Consider the following 25,678-nt stretch of genomic DNA (forward strand, 5'->3'; position numbering starts at 1 on the left):
CCTAGAGATTCAGTGACTTACCCAGAGTCACAAGGCTAATGTGCATCAGAGGCACCCTAGAACTCTGATTTTCCTGCCCCTAAGTTCAGCTTTTTAATCCTCTGAGCAGTGTTGCCTATTTCTAGCCGAACATGGGAGGGTTCCACTCCCCAGCCATAAAATGTATAAATAATCTCAGCTGGCCATGTCTCATTTATTTCTTGGAAGAACTGAATGAGTTAACTCTAACTTTGGGTAAAACCATAAAGTAGTTTATCTACTTTACTTCTAATTTACTTCTTTTTGCTACCTTTCCTATTCTTACCTAAACCCTCTTTTCTTTGGGAGACAAATGAGGTTAAGTGACTTGGCCAGGGTCACACAGCTGCTAAGTATCTGAGTCCAGGTTTCTATTCAGATCCTCCTGAGTCCAGGGCTGCTCTCTACCCACTTCCTCTGTGACATTTTTCGATATCCCTTTCTACTTCAGTCATGTGTCTTTTCTCTTACCCTTACCTAAATTATGTTCAGGAAAGGATCAGTCATTATACATTTCTATGATTTCCATCCAATGAATTTCCTCTCCTAGGGGTATTTGTACCATATTTGCAATCAATCTCTACTTGTATTACAAAATCCTCTGTCCCTAATAAAGGAATGCAAGAAAGAAGGTAGAGGAAACGTCTTCTTGGGGATAGGGTATTTCCAAGAGCCCATGATGTCTAGGTTTGGATTAGGAGACAAGGGATCTAGCTGCCTTCCTAGTTTTTCTTTCAACTATATGCCCTTAGTGAAATTACTTTCAGTTTTCTCATCTTTAAAATGAGATGATTAGAATAGACTAGATGATCCCAGAGATCTCTTCCCTACTGGCGACATCATGAGTTCCTTCAGTTGTATCACCAGCCAAATGCCATGGCATGAATTGATACAAATTCCAACCAACTCCAAGACTGGAAAAATAAGTAAAAGGGTTTACCCACAGCCTAATTGGTTGGTAGCATAACTGTTGGACACGGAGAAGAAGACATTCTATATTTCAATGGAAATCAGTTATTTGGAGGATCAGGAAGAATGGAACCTCAGGCAGAATTTCTTGCAGTAGTAGCAATATAATAGCTGCAGTAGTCATGGTAGTAGTAGTAGTAGTAGTAGTAGTAGTAGTAGCAGTAGTAGTAGTAGTAGCAGCAGTAGTTGTAGCAGCAGTAGTAGTAGCAGCAGTTGTAGCAGTAGTAGTAGTGGTGGTGGTGGTGGTGGTAGCAGTGTTAGTAGTAGTAGTGGTTAGTAGTTACACAGTAGTAGTATAAACTGACATATATACAATACTTTAAATTTGGTCAAGTGTTACTTTGGGAAAGCTTCAATTGTCCAAATGCTTTTCCTTTATATCCTTTAAATTCACCTTTCTGCGATTCAACTCAGCATTCTGAGCTCTACCCCCAGGACCAAACATACCAGTCAAGTCATTGAGAGCAAGTCATTCCAACACTATCAGTCTTAGTTTTTGTCTGTAAATGGCAGTGATGTTATTTGTAGTATAACAACCCTAACTTGGATATTAAGTGAAAAACACATTATAAAAGCTTCAACTATTACAGAGATGTTGGGAAATGATGTTTGGAAGGCATCTGCAACATTGCTCTAATCAGTATAAATCTGGCCACGCAAGCCAAAAAGTCTAAATATCAGATAGTTCCAGTCATACAATCAGCTCCAGAAAGAAGAAAGAGTTCTGCATTCTATCTACTATGTCCCTGTTAGGAGGGGGGAATATGGGAGCATGAGGAGCCTTATGACGGATCAGTTAATATATGAAATGAGAGATACTACAGTCTCTCAATATTACAAACATGCAGAATGATGACTGTGCTAGAGCACATAGCAGGTGCCTATGAAATCTTTGTTGACTTGAGGTTGAATCCAAAGGGAGTTCCACAGTAGCAAGCAAGATGTGCTTTTAAGTGAGGGATAGGCAGTATTACAGTGTCCTTGATGGGCTTCTCGAATGGTCACCCTGTCCAAGATGACAGTATAACCTAGGTAACCACTGCAATGCAACAGTGATATCAGCAGAAAGTAGGCTGAGCATTCCCCTGGGTATGCAGTAACTCCAAAATTTCAACAACCATAGAGAGGAAGATATGCTCCCCAGTCACCATTCAAAAACTCCTCTCTCATGGGGTCCTTCTCTACTGCACAGTAGAGTCAGCTCATATTTGCACACAGATGTGGTTTTGAAACCTGACTCTATCACTTAGTAGTTCCATATGACTGAGCAAGTCACTGATCCTTCCTGAGTCTCAGTTTCTTTATCTAAAAAATCAAGGGATTGGATAAAATGACCTCCAAGTCTATGATCTAATAGCTCGTTCAGTATTCCACTACTGTCACCAAGGTCAGGAGACTTGTCTTCCCTCAACCACCCCACACCCACCCCAAAGTTGCTAGGGTACCATTTTTTCAGGCTTAATTTTCAATGACTCATGCAGACATCACAGCCTGTCATTTTTCACACATCCCACAGACCATTATTGCTACAGAAAGCTTGAAAAAGTCACCTGTGATTTTTTCCCCGTGTTTCATTTCATCTTTTCCTATGGCTTTAAAGGTGATTTCAATCTTTGGTATATTTCTCTTTCTGTGATCTGCTGACCTTCAAATTTTATTTGCTGACCATATCTCAAGTGTGATGTGTGGGTAGGATAATAAGCTTCCCAAAGTCTTAAACTATTTAATCATATTCCCTCCTGATGCACCATAAATTCGAAATGTTTGTAATGATCTCAATATTCTTTAAAGTCTTTGCCTCAGTGTTCCCTCTCTCTCATCTAGAGGGGGTTAGAATGAACAGAAATTCCTCTATCAATCAACAGCACTGAATTTTTCAGCCCAGTTTCCACTAGCTATTCTTCCTATGTAACTTTTTCTACAGTCAGTCCGCCATGCCTATAATGTATTCCGACCTTGCCTCCATCTCTTAGAATTCTTCATTTCCTTGAGGATTTAACTCATGGATCATATTTTACAAAGCACTTTCCCTGATCTTCCTGTCTTCCTCCTGAAAATATCTAGGATCTACTTATCTGTTTGCTTGTTTGCATTACATAATGACTATAATCTGCATGAGTGAAGTGGTGATTTACCATTTTTGAATCTCCAGTGACTAGCCTAGTGGTTCATGAAGGTTTTTTTTAATTGAATTGGATTAGAAACTAAACAGGAGAAATGAGAGCTATGTTCTCATATTTTAGAATTTTTTTTCTATTGCTCCTGAAAGCAGACTAGACTCATGTCAAAGTTGAAAGTTCATTCATTCTGCTTCAGCATGGTTAATAACAATGGAACTTTCCAACAATAGATTTACCAACTTTGGAGAGAGAGTGATTTTTTTTTTTCAGTGGAAGTATGAAATCAGGGGACAGATGACTATGGTTTGGGATACTAAAGAGTTTTTTTTATTGGAAAAGAAGTTAAGTAGAGCAGTGGATAGAGAACTGGCCTTGGAATTAGGAGGACGGGAGTTTGTCTCAGACATTTCCTATCTGTGTGACCTTGGCCAAGTCATTTAACCTCAAATCCAGGGCCATCTCCAGTCATCCTGATTCATATCTGGCCAGCTGAGGAGAAGGTGAGGCTGGTGACTCAGCACAGCCACCCTCACTCAAATCCAAATCTTGTCATGGCATCACCTCCCTGATGTCAGGGTCTTCTTCAAGAATGAAGGACAAGGGCAGCTCAGTGGTACAATGGATAGAGCACCAGCCCTGGGGTCAGAAGGATCTGGGTTCAAATCCAGATCAGACACATAATAATTGCCTAGCTGTGTGACCTTGGGCAAGTCACAACCCCATTGCCTTAAATTTAAAAGAAAAAGAAAAATTAAGAATGAAGGACAGACATCAACATCAAATGACCTTTAAGTTCCCATTCATCTCTAAGATTCCAAGATCATTAGACTCGCAAACACTAGATGTGTGACCATGAGTAAGTTATTTAACATTCTATTGCCTCAGTTTCCTCATTTGTAAAATGAGTTTGAGCAGGGAAATGGCAAACCACTCCATTATCTTTACCAAGAAAACCCTAAATGAGGTCATGAAGAATCAGACGTGACTGAATAACAATAATCTTTTTGAAAATAGTCCAAGTTTGGAATAATATGTCTTACATCCTTATCTGGCATGTGGTGCTCATTTGAATCTTGCTATTTTTCCATAGATAAGGCATTCTGTTTGCTAGATGCAGGTGCTGAAAAGGAGAGAGAGCTGTATTTTGTTTTTAACTCAATTGCTAACTTACTTTGAGGCTTTTAAGCAAGATTGTAAAGAAAAATTCTAATCTTCACATGTTTACCAGGACTTAAAGTTAATATCCTTCCCACCTACTTTCTATACAAAATATTATAAAAAACTTCAAGCACCATGGAAACCAGACACTATTTTATAAGTTGAGACTAAGTTATTAATCCCATGAAAGATTATGAGGATTTAAGATGAGCATTTAGCTTAATAATAAAAAAAAAGATTTCACTTTTTTGGTTCATTTTCCTTCTTGAACACTTTTATTCCTTTCATTATAGAATTTCCTTTTCATTTGAGTCCATTTGACTGACCCGAACTTTTTTAGAGACATCTAGGTGACTCAGTGCATAGAGGCCCAGAGTTAGGAAGATCTGAGTTTTAATCTATCATCAGATACTTTACTAGTTGTATGACCCTGGACAAGTCACATAACACTATTCCTCAGGTTGCTTATCTTCTTTTTTTTTAAATATTTTTGCAAGGCAATGGGGTTAAGTGACTTGCCCAAGGCCACACAGCTAGGTAATTATTAAGTGTCTGAGGACGGATTTGAACTCAGGTACTCCTGACTCCAGGGCGGGTGCTTTATCCATTGTGGCACCTAGCCACCCCCAAGGTTGTTTATCTTTAAAATGAACTGCAAGGGGCAGCTAGGTGGCGTAGAAGATAAAGCACGAGCCTTGGAGTCAGGAGGACCTGGGTTCAAATCTGGTCTCAGACACTTGATAATTACCTAGCCGTGTGGCCTTGGGCAAGCCACTTAACCCCATCGCCTTGCAAAAACCTAAAAATAACTAACTAAATAAATAAATAAAATGAACTGCAGAAGGAAATGGCAAACCATTCCAGTATCTGTGCCAAGAAAACTCCAATTAGGGCCATGGAGAGTCAGATATGATCGAAATGACTAAACAACAACTACTTTTTTAAGAGCCTACAGTGTCTTAGTCTCTTTATGTGCTGGGGATATAAAGTTACATGAAATGACAAGAGTCCTTACTCTCAAGGAGACAGCATTTCATTTTATTGTTTTCTTGACTTTTTATTTTTGCTTTCCCCCTTTTTATGTTAAGGCTTGATTCATCTCATTTTTTCTAAAACCTTTCTCACAATTCTTTTTCTTTTATGTTTTTTGAGTGTTACAAGAGCTGACAAGGTTCTCCCCTTGAATTAACAGCCTTGATTCAATAAAACTGGAACATTTTTCAGAATTGTATTTTCTTAGAAGAAGCGATGTATAGTAACCCCTTTAGTACTGATTTCTGGCAACAAAAGATGTTACAGAGTTGATAATTTCATTGAACTCTTAAGTCTTACAAATGAGCTTCCTGGTCACATTTCAGGAAATGATGACAGCTGTATTAGAGGGTCCAGTGATGTCTCAGTCATTTGTGACCCCTTTCATTTCCATTTCTTTCAAGCATTTATAAAAGAAAAATAGTATCACTTTGCATACTGCAAATATTACCTCTTATCCTTTGGCAAGATAATAATTATTAAAAATAGGGACGGTTAGGTGGGTAGAGAACCAGCCCTGGAGGAAGGAGGACCTGAGTTCACATCTGATCTCAGACACTTAATAATGACCTTGGGCAAGTCACTTAACCCCATTACCTTGCAAAAAAAGAAAATATAGTAAAGAATATATTAACACATGAAAAGATGTGAATTAAAGAAATTTATTATTATAAAAGGATTAAATTGTAAATGTTATATTAAAAGGTTTCATGAGATAGCAGCATGCTGATGAAAATTAGTTTCTGAGTGGGAAATGGTATCAGAATATTTGGGACAGGGGTGGGTAGGTAGGGGTAGGGTTCTCATGATTTCCAGGCTAGAATTAATTCTTTCAATACCCAAATAGAGCATTCAATTAAGAAACAAACTTCTATTAAGAGATTATTATGTGATAGACATGGCACTAGTTGTTGGGTATACAGAGTCAAAAATTAAAACACCTCTGCCCTCAAAGCATTTATTCACTAGGGTAAAACAGCATGCATGCAAATAAATATATTCATATACATACAAAATGCAAAGCATTTTGGGAAAGGAAGTTTTTAAATGGAATACATTCAATGAGTAGTCAAGGATAAGCTTAGTGGCTCTCTATGAATTTAAGTTTCAGATGAGATATCAATGTAATAAGCAGTATTTTGCTCCCTGGGAAAATTCTCTATACCAAAGGAGAAGAAAATTGTCAAAGGTATTGTGCCTCTGGTGGGGACCATTTACAAACGGTGCCCCCAGTCCTTTTCTCTCGTTCTATTTAAACTATCTGGATTGGAACTTCATACCTCATCGTTCAACTTATACAATCTCATTAATGTCACAATGAAGAGTCATTGCCAAGTCTATTGGCCTTTTCTCAGCCTTTGTCTTTCTTGACTTCTCTGCAAATCAGGACACTGTCCACATCTTCATCTCCTCGACACTCTCCTTCCACAGGTATCTACGCCACTGCTCTCTTGCGTTGCCCTCAACCTTTCTGACCAATCTTTCTTAGTGTTCTCGGTGGGTTCCTCATCTAATTTGCCCTTGATGATCAGGGCCTGTCCCTAAAGTTCTAGCCTGGATCCTCCTCTTTTCTTCCTCTATAAACATTTTGGCTTGATGATCCATCAACTCCTATTGATTCAATTATTATTTCTACGCAAACGACTCTCAGACTACTTTTCCCAGACCCTTAGACTCATAATATAGATTTCATGTGTGGTTATTCACTCACCTTCACCCTATATATTCAAAATGTTGCTAAATCCTGCTGATCCTTCCTTTGTGACATCTCTCTCTGTCTCTGTCTCTTTCTCTGTCTCTCTCTGTCTCTGTGTCTGTCTCTATCTTCTCTTCTCTCTCTTTCTGTCTCTCTCTCTCATAAACACACACACACACACACACACACACACACACAAACACTAAACATACACACATACACACCCCTCTCCCCTCTGAAACTTCTATCACCCTGTAGCATGCCTTTATTCCCTCCTGTCCAAACTATTGAAAAAGTATTTTGCTTGCCTACTCCCCCTACTCCCATCCATTTTTCCACTTAGCTATCTGATAGCTGAACTTCTTAAAAAGTATTTGTCTGACCAAATCACACAATCCCTTATCAATAAATTACAATGACTTTTTATTATCCCCCAGAATCAAATAAAAAGTCCGCTGTTTGACTTTTGAAACTTTTTCCTAACCTGGCTCCTGGATCATTTTCCAGTCTCCAAAGATCGTATTTCTCTTTGCACTCTGACCCAGTGATGCAGGCCTTTGTGTTCCTCTCACAAGACCCTTCATCCCCCAACTTACTTGCATTTTCACTCGTTTCATGGAATTTTCACTTTTCATTTCATTGACGGGCATCTGTGGAATTATTTCTGTCCATGCATGTCTTGTTTTATTGAACTTGGCTTTATTGAGCTTCACAGATAGTGTATTTTTTTTTAACAAACTGAAGGTTATTGACAACTCTGCTTCAACAAATCTATCAGGACCATTTCCCAACAGCATGCTTTCACATTCTGTCTCTGTATCATAGTTTGAAAATTCTTTTTTTTTTTAAGTTTTTGCAAAGCAATTGAGTTAAAGTGGCTTGCCCAAGGCCACACAGCTAGACAATTATTACGTGTCAGAGGCTGGATTTGAACTCAGGAACGCCTGACTCCAGGGCTGGTGTTCTATACACTGTGCCACCTAGCCACCCCCATATTTTGAACATTCTAACAATATTTCAGACTCTTTTCATTATTAGTTCCAATATATGGTGATCTGTTATTAAATGATGATACCATTGGAATTGTTTTAGGGATTCACAAACCACGACTATAAAGGGCAGTGAACATAGTTGACAAACTGTATTTATTCTGACTGCTCCAACAACCCAACTATTCCCCCCTCTCTCTTTTCCTCCTCTCAGACCTCCCTATTCCCCGATTCAAAATAATATTGAATTAAGCAAATTAATAACCCCACTATGGCATCTCAGTATTCAAGAATTCAGGGAAGAGTAGATAGATAGTACAGTGGGTAGAGCACCAGCCCTGGAGGCAGGAGGACCTGAGTTCAAATCCAGCCTCAGACACGTAATAATTACCTAGTTGGGTGACCTTGGGCAAGTCACTTAATCATATTTTCTTGACAAAAACAAAAGAAGAATTCAAGGAAGAGTTGATCAATGGAGCAAATTTCATTGTCTTATTTTTAAGTAATTGTCACAGCCATCCCAACCTTTAGCAGCTATCACCTTCATCAGCCAGGAGCCATCAATATGGAAGAAAGACCCAGCAAAAATATTATTCATCATTAAAGGTTCAAAGGATGGTTAGCATTTTTTAAGAAATAAAGCATTTTTAATTATGTTCATCTTTTAGACATAATGCTATTACACAGTTAATAGGCTACAGTATAGTATAAATATAACTTTTATATGCACTAGGAAACCAAAATAATTCATGTGACATTTTATTGCAATATTCACTTTATTGCAATGCTCTAGAAGCAACCTATATTTTCTCTAAGGTATGCCTATACCTGTCTCTACCTTCTGATTTCCCTGCCTTTTTTCCAAGTTTCTGCTAGAGTCCTAATTCTGACCAGAACCCTTTTTTTGTCCCAACCCTATATCTACTCTTAATGCTGAAAACTCAACTTTTTCAGTGGGAAAAGGAATTTCATTATAAACTTTCTCTTAAGGAAGCATATCTAATTTAAAACAAATAGAGGGAGGAGAAGGGAAGCTGCCCTATGTTTTTGTGGATGAAATCCATTGTTCTTTAGGAATTAACTAAATCAATCTGTCCTCAGAGTACATGTCAATCCATTTCCTCAGTGAATCCCACAACAGAAAAAAAGCTATACCTAATGTCTTCATAGAATTGTTCCATCTTACCCTCTTTCCCAAAGGACCGTACCCAAAGGACAAGGTGACTGTGCGCTATTACTCTTCCCCCAATAAATAGTCCAATTTAGAAAACACTTGATCGAATCTGAAAAATGGCTTCTTGTGTTTTCCTTCATTCTTGGAGTAGACCATGACATCAGGAAGGTGAGCTAGGGCATCACGTGAATTGGATTGGATTGGAGAGAGGGGTGTTGTGCTAAATCACCAAGCTCACTTTCTCCTCCAGAGTCATCTGAGTCCAGTGGCTAAATATGAATCAGGACAACTGGAAATGATCCTGAATGTGAGACACTCAGTATTAAGACTCACCTAAGGTCATACACCTAGTAAGTGTAAATGCCTGAGGTCATTAGGCCTAGGTCCACCTGATTCCAGGGCTGATGCTCTTTCCAGTACACCACCTTGCTGCACTAACACTTGCTTTCCTGACCTACAATATGAAGGTTCATTGTAGAAAACATAATCAACTCTGAAAAATGACTTACATAGGTTCACCTTTATCCTTCTCATCAAACCCAGTTTGTTCTCTGGAGGCCAAAAAAGGTTCTTCCTTAGGCAGTAAAGTAATTGCCCCTGAGACATCTTCAACTGCTTGAAGTTCACTTATATCTTTTGGAGGAAGAGGGACATTCTTTTTAATTCGCCAGTGTTCCATCTGAAAGGATAAAGAAATGAGCTCGAACTGGGGAAATCTAGTCGCTATTCTTGACTTAAAAAAAAACATTCTTCCAAGCAAGACGTGCACTTATACACATAAAAAAGCATTTAAAAAAGAGGCCAACATTGATTTTCTGACAGTTGCTTTTTCTCCATCTTAACTACAAAGTGGTAAATCTGTCTTGAAAACACATCCCAGATGTCGATGTGTTTTTTTTTAATTTATGGATAGTTTTCATAGTATCTGATCATATTTCTTTTAAAAAACCAATTGGTGTAATTGATGTCTTTTATCTTTACATCATACTCATTTCTTGGGGGAAAATGTTCCTTCTTTCCTCCACAATGAACCCATCTTTGAGATATTGAAAATAATTAAGTAAAAATATCCAGTCATTACATCAGCTGATAATGTAGCCAACATTCTGACCTCCCTGCTACTGAGGAGGGAGGAATATTTCATTACATATTAGGTAGAACCTTCCTTGATTTTTTTAATTACTCAGCTTCCTTTTGTGGATCTCTTGGCTTATATTATATTTGTTGGGTAGAATTCTTCACTTTCTGCATATTTCATTTTGTGCTAGCCCTGCACATCTCCCATGTTTCTTTTAATGCCTCATATTCACTATTTCCGACTGGACAATAGTATTGCATTACTTTAAGATATAGTCAGAGATTGATCTAATGTTTTTAATGACAGAGAAAATTCCTCTGATAATACTTATTACACTTTCTTGGTCACTTATGGTCCTAGATGGGTGCATAGCATGCCAAAAAATTCAGTGATTTGCCCAAGATCATCCCACTCTACCGAGATATATGAGGCTGGATTGGAATCTATGTCTTCCTGTTTCTGAGGTCAACTCTGAGAATGTGGCCCATTGTCTCCCAACTTTGATTGACCATTGTTTTGGTTTTTCAGACACTTTTCAATGGATGGGCATATATTTTGTTGCTCGTATCTCATAATAGGAATGTTCATTTAGAAAAAAAATTCATAACTAAAAAAACAAAAGTAATTAAGAATCTTAATATGTGCTCCATATTGTAAACTCTAATCATTTACCCATAGTGTCCTTTACTGAAGGGTAATATTAAAGGCCACTTCCACTTTGGGAGGTACATCCTTCAAGGTTCCCCATGGTTATTTGCTCTAACTATAAGGGTTTCTAGTGATTCCAGTTATTATTCAAGCTGATGCTCATTCCATCTCACTTGAAGAAAAAGAAATCCCATTACCTTTTGGCAGTTGTCTTAATTATATTTAAACTAGTGAATAAACCATCATTATTTCTCTAACTTTAAACGCTACTGAGATCATTAACCAATGTCAGACAATCTGAGCTGTCATTTTCATAAACTACTTTTCATTCACATGTAGAAAAAGCTCCTGGCTATTTGGTTACATAGATATGACGAAGACAATAATTTGCAACAAATGATTGAAATAGACTGTTCCTTCCAAGGAACTCTATGTAAGTGGTTTTAGCTCTCCCCCGTCTGCTACCCACACATGTGGATCCAGATACATGCACTTGAATGCATAAGTGATTAAAAAGATTTCAGAACTGAGAAAAAATAAAGTCTTCAGAAATCCTAAAACTTGAAATAAACTGGCTTTCAGTTCTTCCCATTATCTGGAAGTTTCTGGAAGGATAGACTCCCTGAAATAATTCTGAAAGTGTGTAACTCAGCAGTCAGAAATGAAGAATACTTTACAAGGATTTTCTAACTATAAGCCAGAGAGCTTTTGGACAGAACCCTTTTTCCAATTATGTAGGAGAAAGAAAAGTTAATAAAAAAGTCAAACAATGCTTGTAAGTTCAACTTGTCTGACTATCCTATGTTGTAAAAGAAAAGATTATGGTGGAAATTTTTTTTCCCTTTGATGGATAAAGTCCAACATAGTCAATTCTGAGAGCAAATAAATTGTACTTCTGGAGAGAATAGCTGCTAATAGTTTTCCTCTAATTATATATTGGGTGCATCAGTGCTCTGCCTCCCTAAAGCAGGAGTGGGAACCGTTTTTTTTTAATTTTTTGCCAAGGGCCATTTGGATATTTATAACATCATTCAGCTCCTATATTTGGTCAACCATTTAATTAATTCACCCCTAAAAAAACTCCAAGATTTACTGACTTTCGAATCCCACCTGCGGTTGCCTGACAGTGCAGATTATAGCCTTAATCAACCTCTAAGCTACCTGTCCCTGCCCTAAGGGAGCTGAAATTTAAGCCTTTGGGTCCCCCTACAATCTAACAGAGAAATATGGGGTCCACCCTTCTTCTTAGCGGGAGAGGTGGCACTTATCTGAGGAGTCTTGAGAAGTTCCACAAGGAAGGTCATACTTGAGAGTAACCAGACGTACCCATTGAAGCCCTCTTAGAGGGACCATGTGAAACCAGCAGACACCAAATCTCACAGCAATTACATGTCATATCTACATACTGGGAAGAAACTGCATGCCTTGCAAACAGGAATTGAACTGTTTTCTATTAAATATTATATTACCAATTACACAAGACCAATAAGACACAGCTCAAGAGGGATCCGCACAGAAGTCATCAATGGTCCTTTAACAAGAGGTATGAATTACACCTCCCTAAGTGTCTTGGATGGTGGATGTTCACAATGTGTGTGTCCACAAGAATGTGTTAGGGAAACACACGTTCTTTACATGGTGTCCCTCCATATATGTTCCTTGATCATAAATATATTCCCTATTGTGCTCACATTACCCAAATGAGTCTGGCTTCTCATTGATGATGTAGCTATTTGTGATATAGTACATATTTATGAAGGGAATATTATACTGCTACCTTTTAAAAATATTATTTCTTTTTTTTTGCAAGGCAATGGGGTTAAGTGGCTTGCCCAAGGCCACACAGCTAGATAATTATTAAGTGTCTGAGGGGATTTGAACTCAGGTGCTCCCGACTCCAGGGCTGGTGCTCTATCTACTGCACCACCTAGCCACCCCTAAAAATATGATTTCATTAAATGTCTTTGATTTAGTAACAACAGAAATGTGAGACCATTAAAGTCATATTGTTTTTTCACTTTAAAAAAATTATCTTTCACCACATGAACTGATGCTGAGTGAAGTGACCAGGACCAGAAGATATTGTACTAACAGCAACATTGGGTAATGATCAACTATGACAGACTCCTTCATTTCAGCAGTACAATAATCAAAGATGATTGTAAAAGACTTGTGATCGAAAATATCATCCATGTCTAGAGAAGGAACTGTGGAGTTTAAAAGCAAAACAAAGCTTACTGTCTTCAATTTTAAAAGTTATCTTACATATTATGCTTTTTCTCTTTTTTTCCATTTTGATTTGATTCTTCTTTTACAACTTCATTAACATGGATTTATGTTTAGCATAGTTATATATGTATAACCTATATTAGATAGCTTTCTATCAGGGAGAGGGGAAAAGGGGAAGAGGGAAAGGAAAGAGGGAGAAAAAATGTGAAATTCAAAAACCTTAAAAAATAATTTTTGAAAATTGCCATTGCATGCAGTTGTAAAAAAATAAAATATTTTAAAGTATCTTTCTCTACTTATTCAAAATTCTGAACAGTTCTCATAAAAGTGAAGTATCACTCTACTATTCAAATGGAGATTTGATGCTTTGTATTTACATCATAGTTCATCTTTTGTATAAAACTATTCAAATTTCATCTAAAACTTTATATACAACTGTTCTCTTTCTACACCTTTAGGAATCAAAATGCTGATCTTGAAGAAAGCTAATATCTTATATACTTTAATAATTAATATAAATCTTTTACATAAAATAATTTTCTTATGTATTCACTTTATCACTAAATTGCATCATATGGAATAGAAATTCTCTTTGAACTACCGGAATGTTAATCCCTCTAAAGCAGGCACTAGTAGAGGGTTTGAAATATAGAAAAGGGTTCATATATACTTGCTACTTAATTGATTGCCCAAAGAGTATCTCTGGATGACTAGTAAAAGGAAACACATTAGTCAAGATTCATGGGCTATGGTTTTTATAGTGAATGTATATCCCTAGTGTACCTTGAACCTAGATAGCATTGGTAGGAAGATCCACTTGTGAACTATACTCAAATTATCTTGAACCAAAGAATAATATTATGTTTCAGTGCTTGAGCAGAATGGATAAAATTTATGATTTGGACTTTACTGGAGGAAATGTTGACAATAATTTTCTCTCCTGTGGATTTTGATCATTACTACCATGACAGAACTGGTGCTACACAATGGGCAATTGATGGATTCAAATAATGTATAAAAATCACTAAACTATAAAAATTAAGCTTGGTCAAAATTATATTGGACTAAAAGGATGATCTTACCCTTCTTATTCATGTATTTTTCCCCTTCCTCCAATAATAGTCTGTCTTTTTTTAGTATGTTTTTACTGACTTCATATTTGTAGGATATGAAATGGGAGTTATTTTCTCCAGTGGTGATGGATTTGTGCTGATACATCCCCATTTCCTCTCATGTGGATCCCTTGTGATAAATTATGTTTACAAACCAACTAACAAGGGTTGGGATGTACTCTCTCAATAGGAATAGAAAAATCTTTTGTAAGGTTAACACGCTCCAAAAAAGAAAGGTAAAATTTACATACTATTGATGCAGCTATGAATTGGTCTGACTATCCTGGAAAGCATTTTGAAATTATATTCCCCTAAAATAAGCTAAAAATATTCATCTCTTTGACCCAGAAATTTTACTCTGAGACATACACCCTAAGAATGTCAAAGACAGAAATAAAGGTCCCATAAATGCAAAAATGTTTGTGTTAGGTTATTTTGAGAGAGTTTGTAACAAAATGTACATGCCCACTAATTAGAAAAATAGTTCAATAATTTGAGGCTCATGAATGTAATCATATATTTACTTTGCTATATGAAATAATGAATATGAACATGAGAAAATTTATATAAATTGATTTAAGGTAAAATTAGCAGATTCAAATGTATGGAAGTATATATATATTACTATTATTAATATATAATGTTATTATAATATATATATATAAATAATAATATATTAGTATTAAAATGTAAGTGGAAACAACCCCCACCAATAACACCTGACCTCTGTGTGGTTTGGTCTTAGAGATGTCCCTATTAGCTGTGTGACCCTGGATGAGTCACTTAAATTCTTTTTATCTTAATTCACTGGAAAAGGAAATGGCAAACCACACTAGTATCCTTACTAAGAAAAGCCCATGGTATGGTTCAAATATGGCTTCAGATACTTACTAATTATATGATCCTGGGTAGGTGAGTTAACCTTGTTTGACTCACTTTCCTCATCTCTGCAATGAGTTGGAAAAGAAATGGCAAACTACTCTAGTACCTTTGCTTAAAAAAACCCCAAATGGAATCCTGAAGAATTTGATTTAACTAAAAAAACTGAACAATCAAACCTCTACCCTTTGATTGCAGAGGTGTGGAGAACCACATTAACAGTTATCCCTTCCACATCATGAATTTTCCCATCACTCTTTCAATATATTGTTGAGTGGGCACTAGAAATTAAATAGGACTCTAGGGGAGGTGCAATTTTGTAGAAACTTACAGACATCATGTGAAAGCCAGATAATCCAGAAAAAGTTTAGAAATTCAAAAACAGAGAAAACATATGTATAGTATTATATAATATTAACATATTTTATCTTTTAATGCCTTCATAAATCAGACTTCTCCTCTGGTATAAAGGGAAGTCCAAAAAATTATGTAGATTTTTCAGATGGCTGTGTCACAGTGCCCATAATGCCCATGATGAATAGAAGGAATAACTCACTGAAGTAGTGTATACATATAGACATATATACAAATATATATATATCTATATATATATATATATATATATATATATATATATATACACAGAGGAAAAATCATGACATATAAAAACAAAAGGCATCAGTAAAAATATCAAAAAATTCAAAAGAAGAATCACTCCTCAATAGATATAAAGAAGTGGTTTCAAAATAACATCTGGGCTTAGCTACTGATACCTTATATAACCTTGGGCAAGATATTTCACTTTCTTGACTTTAGTTTCCTCATCTTAAAAATGAGGGCATTAGTCTGATGACACTTAAAGATCCTTCTAGTTCTAAATCTGTCATCTCTTGTTGATAAGACTTCCAAATCACTAACTTTAAGGGTTCATTAAAACAACTCTGGGTTTTCACATCATACTTCTAAAATTGACAAGGATTTGGGGACATCATTGGATTAGGGGTTCATTTTGACTCAAAAGGGTGAAGTGATAGGCGAGTAAATGGAACCCTTAGGTTCTCTATGCATATAAGCCTGGGGAAGAGATCATGCCAATAAATTCTATCATAGTCAGACTGTATTTGTAGTTTTGTGCTCAACTTTAGGTGACATCTTTCTCTAAGCACATGGATAAACTTGAGAGGAGAGTGACCAGCATAACAAAGAGCCTTGGAATCATAACATTTGTGGATTGGGTAAAGGAATACATTAACTATCTTTATGCATTTTTGATGGGGAAAGAGAATTTTAGAATTTATAGTAACAAGGGTTCATAGATCTTAAGTTAGATGGGACCTTAGAGGTCATCTAGTTCTCCTGTCACATTTTCTTTGCTTTATTTCATCTAAATGGTTACCTCTCCACTTCTTGACCTCAAAGGGCAGGAATAGGAGTAAAGCAAGGAATTACTAAGAGCAAAGTTAAGTTTGGTGTCAAGGAAAACTACCCGACAATGAGAGTTCCCCAACAAGGTACTCGGAGGGAGCTAGGGAGGTGAGGCTTTCCCCCTAACAGGAAATATTCAGATAAAAAGAATAATTACTTGACATATTATAAACATGATTCTCTTTAAGGTGGAGCTGGATGTTCTCTCAGGTCTCTTCCAACTCTGAAATTTACATTCAATGTTGGAGAAGCTACAAGGGCACAGGTGCCCTATCGGTGGAGCTGTGAAGTGGTCAAAAAATATTAATAAGTCAAAAGGAAAAAAAGGCAGTGAACTAGTCCTATCCATTGACCCAATGATTCTACTATTAACTAATTGGAGAGTTCAGAGGAAGAAGAGAGACAAATAGAGTAAGAAAAATCCCAAATATTGCAAAATATTCCACTGAAGGTGTAGAGGAAGAAAAATTAGTTACACAATAGAGAAGTGGTCAAGATATGAAGAAATGGTTCTCCAAAGAAGAATTGAAAGCTATCAAAAAATATATGAAGGGAGGCGGCTAGGTGGCGTAGTGGATAAAGCATCAGCCTTGGAGTCAGGAGTACCTGGGTTCAAATCCAGTCTCAGACACTTAATAATTACCTAGCTGTGTGGCCTTGGGTGAGCCACTTAACCCCATTTGCCTTGCAAAAACCTAAATAGATAAATAAATAAATAAAAATATATGAAGTGATGATAATTAACAAGAAATTAAAATAAAAAAAGTCCTAAGGTTTCATCTCACATTGAAGAAATTGTCACAAATGACAAAAGATAGGAGCAGCTAGGTGGCACAATGGATAGAGCACCAGCCCTGTACTCAGGAAGCTCTGCGTTCAAATTTGGTGTCAGTTAATAATTACCTACCTGTGCGACCTTGGGCAAGTCACTTAACTCCATTGCCTTGCAAAAAAAAAAAATGACAAAAGATAGAATAGTTAATATTGATAAGACTATAGAAAGAGGAACACAGCTTTATTGTTGTGAATTTGAACTATATGTCTGGGAAAAAATTCAGAATTAATCAAATAAAGGACTAAAATGCTTATACCCTTCAATCCCAGTGCTAGGTGAATATCACCCCAGTGAGATCAATGACAAAAAGAAAAGCTTTTTATGGACCAAATTATTAATAACCACTTTGGGGTGGCAAAGAATTGGAAATAAAGAGAATGTACATTGATTGACTAGGGAAAGTAGACAATTGTAATGTGTGAATGTAGTGTCTATAATGCTCTATATGTGACATTTGAGTGTCATTGTGCTATAAGAAGTGACAAACATGGTGAAGACAGAGCTACATGGGAAGACTCCCATAAACTTCCCTTGACAGAGTATCTGAATCAAATAGGAGCTTTAATAAATGTTTGACTCCCTTACTAACTGAAAGTGATAAAAAAAAATACAGTAATTAGAGGTGAAAAAACAATGTATACAAGGACTAAAATAATGTAGTTCAAAAGAAGAACCACCAACCAATTGAAAAGGAACATTGCAAATTAACAGAGAGCAAACATGCCCCAGACAAGAACACCAAGAAGATTCCTTTCACCTCATCCACATTCAACTTCCTTGCAGAAATGGCAGTTTCACAGTTATGGAACATTGCATATGTCAGTTTTTTGTTTTGTTTTGGTTTTTTAGGTTTTTGCAAGGCAAATGTGGTTAAGTGGCTCGCCCAAGGCCACACAGATAGGTAATTACTAAGTGTCTGAGGCCAGATTTGAACTCAGGTACTCCTGACTCCAGGGCCAGTGCTCTATCTACTGTGCCACCTAGCTGCCCCATGTCAGTTTTTAATGTATTGATTTTATTGACTTTTTTCCTCTTCTTTTTAAAAAAAAAATCTTTGTCTAACGTATTGATCTTTTGAGAGGGATAAAAGAGTAAATCAAATTGCTGGAGGAGAAACAAAATAGCCTACTAAAATGTATTATTACAAAAAGTAAAAAGGGATACCCATGAATTGAGGAATGGCTATGCAAATTGGGTCAAGTTAATATAGAATATTATTGTGCTATAAGAAATTATTACTGTAAGGAATCCTACAATACATGGAAAGACCTACATGAAATCAGAGTGATGAAAATAGCATCAATAGAATTATATGAATAATGTATATGGATGAAACACAAAATACAGGCAATAACATTATAAGACATTGTAATATCATGTACAATAATACAAGTGAAAAAATAAACCTGAATATCAGTTGGCTAAGATTAATAGTAATAACCATCTTCAATTCCCCAAAATGGGTATGAAATATACTTGTATCTCCTTTCTTCAGGTGCATAATAATGAATACACTATCTTATGTGGTTCATCTGTGGGTCCATTGTGCTAAATTCTTTTCCTTCCTTATGAGGGATAGGGTATTTGAGAGGAAGTGAAACAAGAAAATTAATACAGAATTAAAAAAAAGAAATCTATAATACCTAAAAAAGTAGAGTTGACTAGAAACTATAATTATCCTTCGTTTATTCAGCAGTTATTATTATTATTATTACTATTTAATTTCATTATATTTCATAGAAACTTATTAAACACTTAAGTAACTATGAGGTCCTATGTAAAATACTGATTTTCCAAGTTTAAGGAATTCATTATTTAAATGAGGGAGAGGAGGTGAACACAAACAACCAGGAAACAAGTTGGAATGTGATCATAGCAAAGAGGGAAATTTGATGAAGAAAAATCCTGGTGATATGAGGAAGGGCTTCATGCATGAGATGATATCTAAGTTGAGACTAAAGGAAAAGACCTATTAAAACAAGTAGCAAGGAGAGAGAAGAGGCTTCAGGCAAAAAGAACATTCAGGGTAGATGCAGAAGCAAGGAGCAACTATTGATCTAGGTAATACATAAAAGATTTGCATGAAGTAGGCAGGAAGGGTTGGTGGGAGTCAAATTGCTTGAAGCCTTAGATGCAAACTGAATCTATATTTTATCATGGTGTCCATAGGGAGAACTGAAAATCACTGAGTAACACAGTGGCATGGCCAGACCAGAGGTGTCTTGAGATTATTTTATATTAAAGGGAGAGAATGAAAGCAAGCAAGTATTCAGTTTTGTAGAAGTGATGAGAGATTGATTTAGTACATAAGAGAAAAGAAGGGGTTGCATGGAAATGCAGTGTATTACGAAGGTCGAATAAGCAGCATTTGGTAACTGATTGGATTTGGAGCTAAGAAAAAGGAAGAAAAGAAAAATATTCCAAAGTAGTAAGTGTATATGGTTGTGATGATGATTCTGTCATCAACAAAAGGAAAACCAAATCTGAGAGGATAGAAAATCAGTTCCACTTGGAATGTGTTGAGTTTACCCTTTATCCTCATGAAGGGTATAGACTACAGAAGGGAAGAAAACAAATACACAAAAACATAATATGAGTTTATAAGGGGAGCTCAAAGAGCTCTGGTGAGAATCCTAGATGACTTCATGGAGGAAATAGCATTTATTTAGGATTTGAATGAGATGTGAGCAGAAGAGGATATTTGGAATAGAGAGAATCATGTGAGCCATAACATAAAGGTGAGATATTTGGTTGAAAGGTAAGAGTGTTCATATGACATCTAATTCAGTTTGGATGGAACAGAAAGTATATGGGGTAGAATGAAAAACTTGAGAAATGAGATCAAAGAATCATAGATTTCAACTTAGAAGGGATCTTAGAGGCTTTCCCATCCAACTCTCCCTCATTTTGAAAAAAAAAAATACAAGAAAGAGGTGAAGGGCCGGCTAGGTGGCTCAGTGGATAGAGCACCGGCCTTGGAGTCAGGAGCACCTGGGTTCAAATCCAACCTCAGACACTTTGTAATTACCTATCCTCATGGCCTTAGACAATCCACTTCACCCCATTGCCTTGAAAAAATCTAAAAAAGAGAAAAAGAAAAAAAAAAAGAGAGGTGAAGTCATTTGCCATCAGATAACAAGCACCTGAGGCTGGATTTGAAGTCTAATCTGCCACCGAGAGGCAGGGAAACTCAAATGTTTTGGACAAAGTAGTGGTTCTCAGACCATCAACCTTACTACCCACTGCTACAGTTACTATTCAGAGATACAACCCTGGAAGAAGAATAAGACTGACCACCTAGCACTTTCTCAATGACCGCATTTGCTAAAGATGCATAAAAGAAAGTTTTCACCATTAAAGTCTTTGGGGTTGACAAGTATTAACATCAGAAATGACTAATTCTATCAGTGGAGGTGACTCATTATGGGAGATGCATTACCACCTGCACTCCTGAAGACTTTCTAGCTGACTTGAAGTTAACCCAACTCAGTTTGTTGGAAATTAGCTCCTTGAAAATGCTGATTTTGCTTTGGTGTTTGAAGCTCCAGAACCGGGTAGCATTTTGTACATAGTGCTTAATAAATGGAATTTAATTCATTTACTTAAGTCCAAGCATTGTAACCAATATGTCATGCTGCCCAAGAATGAAGGCAATTTGTAAAAAATAAATGACTGAGGGAATGAATGAATGAATAAAGTCTCACATCCCAGGTCATAGAGTTTAATGGATAATGGGGAGTGACAGATGGTTTTCTGAGTATCAAAATGATGTGATACTGGTCCAGGAAGGCCATCATGATGGTGACATGTATGATGAATACAGGGAGATCATTTTCAAACACTACACCAATATAGATGATGATGAACTATACCATTTTAATTATATTGGAACAATCAATCAGCATGCATTTATGAGGAAATGAGTCACTGAGGCAGTAGAACTCACAAAGTAGGGCACCTGATTAAAATGAACCCTGATGCCTTTGAGTCCAACATTCTAGTCAACAGAGCAGCCCTATAAAAACAGCACCTGTCTGTAGGAAAGAGAGCCAGAGAAGCAATGCCTAGGATACAGACATAAAAATAAACAGAATCAAAAAGAGAACAGAACTATTTCTTTCTAAGGCCCTATATACCAAATAGCTGGCAAATTGAAAGAGAAAATAGTGCCTACTTTCTGGATAATCAAGGAAGAATGAAACTTGTTTCCATATTTCTACTTCTCATTATGAACTTGTCATTGTCTGCCAAATTTGCCTAACACTGACAGGATAATTTCATTGAGATTTCATTGTTATGCAATTACAAAACCATAGCAACTAACTTCTAACCATCTCTTTAAGGACTTTTTAATCAGAAATCTTGAAACTATGGCAAGAGAGCTGCATCAGCCCTCAGAGAACCTGGGTTCAATTTCCAGTTTTGCTCTCATTGTCTTTATCATCTTGGGTGAAATATTTCATTTCTCTGAGTCTTAGTATTTTCATCTGTAAAATGAAGGGCCTATCTATAGTTCTTAATCTAGCAATAGATCTATCAAAATAAAAATATTTTGATAGTTATTCTAATATAATTGGTTTCCTTTTTAATGGTATGTAAGGAATATGTGAGGGTTCCACAAGAATGTGTATTGTTAGTTTACATTACAAAGACTGGGCTCTGCCTATATTGTTGCTTTATGGGGAGGTAGCCTCAATTTGATCAAAAATTTAAGATTAGGTGGGTGTACCCCATCTTTTTTCAAGATCTAACTGATCTTGTTCATTAACATAATGAGCAGGGCAGGGGAAATGTATAGAAGCCAATATATATCAATTAGATTTGTAACCCCAGCCAATGATTGGCAAGAAGGGGCAGGAACAAAGCCTTCCAAAGTGCATAATTTTGTTAAGTGCCATTTTGTTAAGATATCTTAATAAAAACCATTTTAATCACTCTGGACTAAGTATTCTCGAGTCATTTATAACATAGTACAAACTTTTTTTTTGGCTATTTAAAAATGATAGAGGTTGTTCCAGACTGCCAGAGCAGTCCACCACAACAGAAGTCAAGAACCCCTGGAGTTAAACGGTATTTAGGACTCTTGAAGCATTGAATCCTCTGATTCTATAGGTTAAGTACAATCTTGAATAGCCATTTCCTTCTTGACTTCAGGATTATATCTAAGATTATATCTAAGATTGCAAAGTAGTTTTTTTTTTCACAACAGCCCTATGAGTATTAATATTTCCGTGATACAAAGGAAGCAGCATGAAGTGGGAAATAGAGAATTTGGCTCAGTTAGGAAATTGCCACTGAAATATATTGGCTGTGTGACCTTGGGACAGTCACTTAACCTTGAAAGAAAGAATTATTAATAATTAATGATCTGGAAAGATTGAGTTCCCCCTTTTATCTGTTTTCAAGATTTCAATCTTTGAAGGTTTGAGATAAATGTCTTTAGACTACCCAACCCAAAAAGGTCCATAGGAATTTGTAGAAATTACAAGGAATTAGTAGTCTAAGGTGAATTACATTCAATCAAGCTTGGGTGGAGACAGACCCTTTTGTCTAGATTGCCCAAATCAGGGGGGGTGATCTTGATATATGTATACTGAGTGTCTCTATACAAGAACAATGTCATGTCACTCTCAGTGTCTCCTTGACACTTCTTTTTGTAAAGTCAATTGAACTTTAACCAATTAGAATTGTCTGCTGTTTGATAGAACACTTCTTGTCCAAAGGCAGATAAACCTAAAAAATCAGTCCTGTAGTCTCTTTGATGAAATGAGAAGATTAGGAGCCTTTTTTCTGGTCAATCATATCCTAACTATGATTCCAAAAAATGATTTTTAATTTAATTTAATTTAATTTTTTTAATTTAATTTTCCAAAAATTTTGTCTCTTGAAATTATTTTATTAGACATAATCTCTAGTACCCCGGTTAACTCTTTGAGAATAGATGCTTCAGATGAGCTGCCTACAAAGGTAGAACTTCCTTGCTCCAAGGAAATCATAATTCCAGACACACACACAGAAAAACCAGACAAGGAAACTGAGGCTAAGAGAAAAGAAGATGATGTGCCTAAAATCCCCTTCCTAAGTGCCTGAGCTGGGTCAAATTCCACATCGCCAAGGTCATGATCTACTAAATATTAAACTCAATCAATCACTAAGCATTATTAAGCTCATATCATTTGCTTTACACTGTGAAATACGAAGTTAAAAAGAAAAAGTTCTTACAGAACTTACATTCTCATCAGGGAGGAGACAATACACACACACACACACACACACACACACACAATACATACAGAGCAAATATATCATTGCTTAAGCAGGGAAGGCATTACATTTTATGATTCCCAATGTACTCTACCACAGATTAATTTAACAGTCAGAGCAAAAGTATATTCAAGATGCAAGTGATTTCTGATTCAGCATCTTCAGAAATAGAATTCAGTCCTTTCTTGACTAATGAACATTAGTCCTCTGGGAGATTCAAAGGGAAATCATCCCTCTGGTAGCACTAAATTCCCCCCTTCCCTCCCTGTGATAATAATGGAACAATATTTCTACCTGACCAAATATTCCAATCAGAGAGCCCCAGACATCACTGACAGAAACGTTGCCATCTGCAGAAGAGGCAATGATCAGTACCCGGCTGCCGTGTGTACAAGTCTCCAGAGAACTGATTCGGTCTTCATGAGGTTGAAATGATCTTATTAGAGGTGGAGGCTGGAAGACTGGACTATCATTAAAAGTGAGGCAATATTCCTGAATGAAATGGGAAAAAACAAACCCCAAATCATCAGTTTTCTAGAGAAAATCATCAATAAAATAATTATACTTGAATTCAATTTAATTGAACAAATCTTGGCCCCTTCCCTCAGGGAGTTTATATTCCACATACGCATCAGGGAATGATATATGTAGTATACAAAGTGATCAAGATAATTTTGAGACTGTTCATCTAGGAGAATCAACCCAAAACTTGGGTGTGTTGCAACACAAATGTGTACATCGGAGGAAGATGGGGACTGTGTGTTAGGTAGAAATAAGGAGGAAGGAGTGCCATTCTAACCATAGGGATGACCAAAGACAGAGGAAAAAAGAACATGGAGAGTCTTATAGATGGGAGACAAGTATTACAGGCTGGGGAATGAGTATTAGATAGAGATGAGGAGGGAGGAGTGCCATTTTAAACACAGGGGTTTATAAAAGCAGAGAGAGAGAAGATGGAGAGTCTTATAGATGGGAGACAACTATTGGGCTAATTTGATTGGAATGGAGAAAGGGCATAAAGAATGAAGGGGAAGGGGCAGCTAGATGGCACAGTGGATAGAGCACCCGCCCTGGAGTCAGGAGTACCTGAGTTCAAATCCAGCCTCAGACACTTAATAGCTACCTAGCTTTGTGGCCTTGGGCAAGGCACTTAACCTCATTTGCCTTGCACAAACCAAAAAAAAAAAAAAAAAGAAGGGAAAATAAGACTGAGGAAGTGACTAAAAGCTAGGTTGTGGAGGGATTTTGGCTTTTGTATTTGGAATTTTGTATTTTAATGGAGTGTCAAGGAAGTTTTTGAGTTAGGGGAGGTGTTGAAGGAGTCAGGTATAATATTAGAAAGATCAAAGCAGAGAGAATCATATCACTCAACAATTCATGAATCTTACATGTCTCCCTATTATTTCTAGAATAAAAGATAAAATTTTACTTTAAAAATATGAAGCAGAAATAATACATTAATGAAAAATCTAATAAACAAAATACAAAATTCTATAACATCATATTAATGTGCATAAAGCTTGTCAGATACTTGCATGACTTGGCAACATTTTAGAAAGAGAAACAAAACATCCTAACAGTGAAAATACTTGTTTTTGTTGATTTTTGCTGTGTCTGCCTTATTTATTTATGCATATAGATTGGGTCTGAAATATAAGACTGATATTTGACTATCTGAAAACTGAATTGATCATACTCAGGTGAGAGGGAGAAAAGGAGACAAAGACAAAGACAGAAAGAGGGAGAGATAGAAACAGACAGAACAAAAGAGATAGAGACAGAAGGAAAAAGAAACACAGAAAGAAAAAGTCCGAACAAGAGACAGAGAGAGAGAAGGGAAATAGAACAGAAATAGAACCATAGAGAACAAAAAAGACAGAGAGAAGGGAAAAAAAAAGAGACAGAGACACTGAGAGACAGAGAAAGGTGAAGAGAGAGAGACAGAGAGGTTCTAATAGTCACCACTAGATTAGGTAATGATCATAGCTCAAATTAAGGAGAAAAGCTCATAGGTTTGCTGGACAACTAATGAAAAATATTAAGGAAGATCAA

At 36.5% G+C, this 25,678-nt stretch overlaps 1 protein-coding gene across 1 annotated transcript in view; it reads right to left on the minus strand.

Annotated features, from left to right (window-relative positions):
• Positions 1–25,678, minus strand: part of WDR49 (WD repeat domain 49) — a 231,006-nt gene that overhangs the window by 20,176 nt on the left and 185,152 nt on the right. The window contains exons 13-14 of the mRNA XM_074192518.1: positions 23,921–24,118; positions 9,666–9,835 (exon numbers count right to left, since the gene is read on the minus strand). Of these exons, the coding sequence (XP_074048619.1) occupies positions 9,666–9,835; positions 23,921–24,118 (368 nt within the window). The remainder of the gene's footprint in view (positions 1–9,665; positions 9,836–23,920; positions 24,119–25,678) is intronic.

The sequence above is a fragment of the Macrotis lagotis genome, chromosome 6, assembly GCF_037893015.1.
Source record: "Macrotis lagotis isolate mMagLag1 chromosome 6, bilby.v1.9.chrom.fasta, whole genome shotgun sequence".
Classification (NCBI taxonomy): Eukaryota; Metazoa; Chordata; class Mammalia; order Peramelemorphia; family Peramelidae; genus Macrotis; species Macrotis lagotis.